At 37.7% G+C, this 4,035-nt stretch overlaps 1 protein-coding gene across 1 annotated transcript; it reads right to left on the bottom strand.

Annotated features, from left to right (window-relative positions):
- Window positions 1-682: 682 nt before the first annotated feature.
- On the bottom strand, window positions 683-2,754 carry LOC149214361 (clavaminate synthase-like protein At3g21360). Its single transcript, XM_089390891.1, has 3 exons — window positions 2,295-2,754; window positions 1,734-1,987; window positions 683-1,236 (listed from the first exon to the last, which is right to left on the bottom strand). The coding sequence occupies exons 1-3, from the start codon at window positions 2,730-2,732 to the stop codon at window positions 882-884; spliced, it is 1,047 nt and encodes a 348-aa protein (XP_089247017.1). The 5' UTR covers window positions 2,733-2,754; the 3' UTR covers window positions 683-881.
- Between the last annotated feature and the right edge of the window lie 1,281 nt (window positions 2,755-4,035).

The raw sequence follows: 4,035 nt of genomic DNA on the forward strand, positions 1-4,035 counted from the left end.
CTCTCAGAGCCTGAATGAGAGTCGAAACAATGAGCCTCCGCCACTTCCCTCAGGACTAGAACAGGAGCAGACGAGAAATGCGGGAGAATGTCCGAGAACTTCCGGCTATGAAGCGCCATGTTCCGTTTCTCAAGGCGAGCAGTAAATGTCGAAGGGACGCTTCTGCAATGAACCATATCTCTCATCCTTAAATGCTGCATGCTGGAATATTTAGGGCGAGTCCTTCTGGTGTACGTGGCTTGTCCGGGCGGACACATGCCCTGCTGACAAGCCATGAGCCTTGTGTAGCTAACAACCACCCGCATCCGGGGAATCCTTCATCAATGTTAAAACAAGAAAATACATTTTTTTATTTCCTCAAAAGCATTGTTAATTATTATATGTTTTGGAGTTTTTTTTGTTGGAAACTTGCTAAAAAAAAATTGATCAATTCTTGATCTTTGATGTTTAAAATAAGTTTTTCATTGCATATACTAATTCAATAGCTTGAAAAATCTTTAAATAACCAAAATTATGAAAAGTTCAAAACTCTTATGGTTCCAACAAATCCTTACAAAATTTTAAATAAATAAAACCCAAAAAAATCGAAAAACTCATAAATTTATAACATAAAATATGGCTCTCCACACACTAAAATATTGAAGGACCATTCAACACAAACCAACAAAGATACACATGTAAGGACACAATGTTTCTTCTGCATAAATATTCATTAACGACATGACATTACGCATGATATCTGATAGTTTTCGATGGATGGTCAGACACATCCTAACCTTATTATCACAATGGACGGTCCAAAATATCTATGAATCAATGTAGAATGGAAGGTAGTTATTGATTGCCAAGGAATACATTGATTGGAAGATGCAGAATATATTCTATTTGCACATGGCAACGAGGACACGACGTGGGGGCTCTGAGGGCCTTCTTCCATGCTGAACAGCTAGGTTGTTCAACAGCAACACATCTCCTTCTTGCCACGTGAAATCTACACACTCCTCATCCAGTATTCCCTTCAATGCCTCCACTGCTTCACCAGGGATATCACTTCCATCTCCCAAACCTAGCCACTGGTTTTTGCTCCTTTCGCCATAGCCGCCTATGGTATTAAACCAGACTTTCCTCCCTTTGTATCCCTCAAATGTTCTAATAACTTCAAGGGGGCCGAACACGAACTCTGCTGATCCATCTTCGTTGCATTCGAAACTTGAACAACCCATCACTTCTGCAGCTCTGCTCATCATCCATTCACATGTCAAACCATGAATTTTGAATTCTGTTTAGCTATTTGTAATAGTCTTATGAATGTAAACAATGCATCACTAAAACATGCCCATAGGCCTCTAGATTAACAAAATTGTAAGCTCATGGTTCTAGAAATTATGAGTGTATTGTATTTAATAGTAGTTTTACAAAATTATGGTTATTGTTTTTATAGACATATGAATACTTTAGAATTAGATGAATTTAAATGACATCAGAAAGTGAATAATTCATCAAATGTTAAAATATTTTCAAAATCTAATTTTATTTATTAAATTCCAAAAAATCCCCAAAACTAATTTACTTTCAAAATCTAATTCTATTTATTAAATTCCAAAAACTAATTTATCTTCGAAAATCTAATTTTATTTATTAAATTCCAAAAAATCCCAAAAACTAATTTACCTAAATAAACGGGAGTAAAGTCGAAAGCAGATTTTAAAGTATTCCATTCCACCGACACCTACCTCTTCTTTGCTTCTCTTGGGTCGTTCGTTCCCAAAGCAGACTGCCAATTTTTGGCTATGAAGGAAGCCCTTGTATTTTGGGCTGGAGTAGTTATTTTAAACATTAACCCTAGCTTCTTCAATCTCCTTACAAATTCAGGCACCCTGTCTTCCATTCGCTGCGGAATGCTTTGGCTGAGAACTATGGAAGTCTGTCCACCCTCTGGAGGTGCAGTTTCACAAAAGAAAAATAACTTCGATGGCCACGTTTTCATCTGCAAATTAACATAACACAAGTATGGCAGATAATCAATACTTTGTTTTTATGGGTAAGTATATTGAGTGTATCTAAACTTAAGTTGGATTTTGAGTATATTCCAGAACTTGATTGTAGATTCAATTATAGATTCTGAGTATATTGTAAAATTTCAGCAGGTCACATATCTATTTAATATGTAGAAACCTTATAAAATTATGACAAATTGTTCTGCAAAACTACTAGAAATACCATCCATAAATATACTTTTAAAAACACAAAATTACACAAGAAAATTCAAACTGAAATATTAGCCCATGACTTACCAGGGCCATTTCATGGTGGAACTCTATCTGCTCGTGCAAAGGAGCTTCGTTGGCTGTGTAGACTCTGTCCTCCACCTTTGCTCTGGGAACAAAGCCCATATACGGTTGCTCTTCCCATCCAAACGCTTCCACAAATGAACTGAAATCAGCGGCTGATCTGAGAGGGAATCCTCTGAAGAGCAGAGCGCTGTGTTCCATGAGCTCCCGTTCTATCCATTCTCTGTTGTTACGTATTGTCTGGGTTATACCTGGAATCACTCCTGTGTGATGCTGAGAACCGACGCTTTGGTGAGCAGGGAGCAGAACTTTGGGAAATAATCTTTTTTCATCTGATATTCCTCCAACAATCTTCTGCTCTGCTGTTCGGCCTTCCAAGAAAGCGTGCATGGTTGCAGACGATCCTCGCGCAGCGCCCATGAATGCCGAGAGAGAATACATCAATGAAAAGGAAATACAAAACGTGGAGGCAGAACGGGCTTTTCTAGAAGGGGACAATACAACAAGACAAGGTTGTGTACGTCATGTAGACCGTCATTCCTTTGCGATATCAGTTGGGACGTTCATATTTGCACAAAAATTCTCCATATACTTTTTACTGGCCGTCATTGATGCAGTCTTCGTTGTCGGCGTCGGTGTAATTGGAGCTTCACTGGCCGTCATTGATGCAGTCTTCGTTGTCGGCGTCGGTGTAATTGGAGCTTCACTGGCCGTCATTGATGCACTCTTCGTTGTCGGCGTCGGTGTAATTGGAGCTTCAGGGAGACTGAGGGGACTCCAAAATGTCGGTGAATTTGGATTTTCAGAGTGGTTTTTCTGGTGAGCCGCTAGGTGAGTGAATATTTTGGAATCTCATATATAAGAGCAAGAGTTTTTATATTTTAGGAAAAAAAATTATTTAATTTCCATTTAATGTATTGGAATCATAAATTTAAGTTAGAAGAATTTTTTATTTAATTTCCATTTAATGTATTGGAATCATAAATTTAAGTTGGAATTACAAGTTTAAGTAATCCTTGCCATATTACTGAATTTATATCGGTAATCAAAAATTCATTTTAAACCAAAAAATCAAAATTTCCAAAACTTTTCATAATTAAACAATGACGGAGTGAAGGTATCAATGTACGACTACATATTTGGGTCCAGACTACATGTTTGGGCCAGATTCCAAACATAGAGCAATTACATCAATTGTGTCTATTACTGTTGTTCCCAAATATTCTTACTAAAGTGAAATAAAAAAATTGACATCTATTCATCTGGTTTCCAAATATTCTTGAAATTGGCAATTAAACAAAAGATAACTTCTGAGACGTAGGCGTCCATGAGTGGGGAACTTCAAGGTGGTCTCTCAGGTGTCAGCGAATTCGGATCTTCAAAGTGGTCTCTCACATGTCGGTGATTTCGAAACTTCAAAAGTGTCGGTGTCACTAACATTGGAGCTTCAATGTGGTCTCTTCGGCGTCGGTGTTGACCTATTTGTAGCTTCAGAGAGAATAGTGGGACCCTGGAGTCAGTGTCGGCCTATTTGGTAATAAGAAGATAGAGTAACAGGTGGACTTTGTCTATGTTTACGCCGTAACGCGTTTCCCTTTGAAATCAACTTCCCTTTTACATTACGTGTACATTTTTAAGCCTTTGATTTACATGTTAGACGATTAGAATAATTTTAGCCATACGATTGATGCGATTGGTATTCAGGTACACTAAGGTTTACATGTTAGACAATTAGAATAATTTT

This window comes from Pinus tabuliformis, chromosome 1_1 (genome assembly GCF_031772625.1).
Source record: "Pinus tabuliformis cultivar Carrire ecotype Pingquan chromosome 1_1, CPIR1, whole genome shotgun sequence".
NCBI lineage: Eukaryota > Viridiplantae > Streptophyta > Pinopsida > Pinales > Pinaceae > Pinus > Pinus tabuliformis.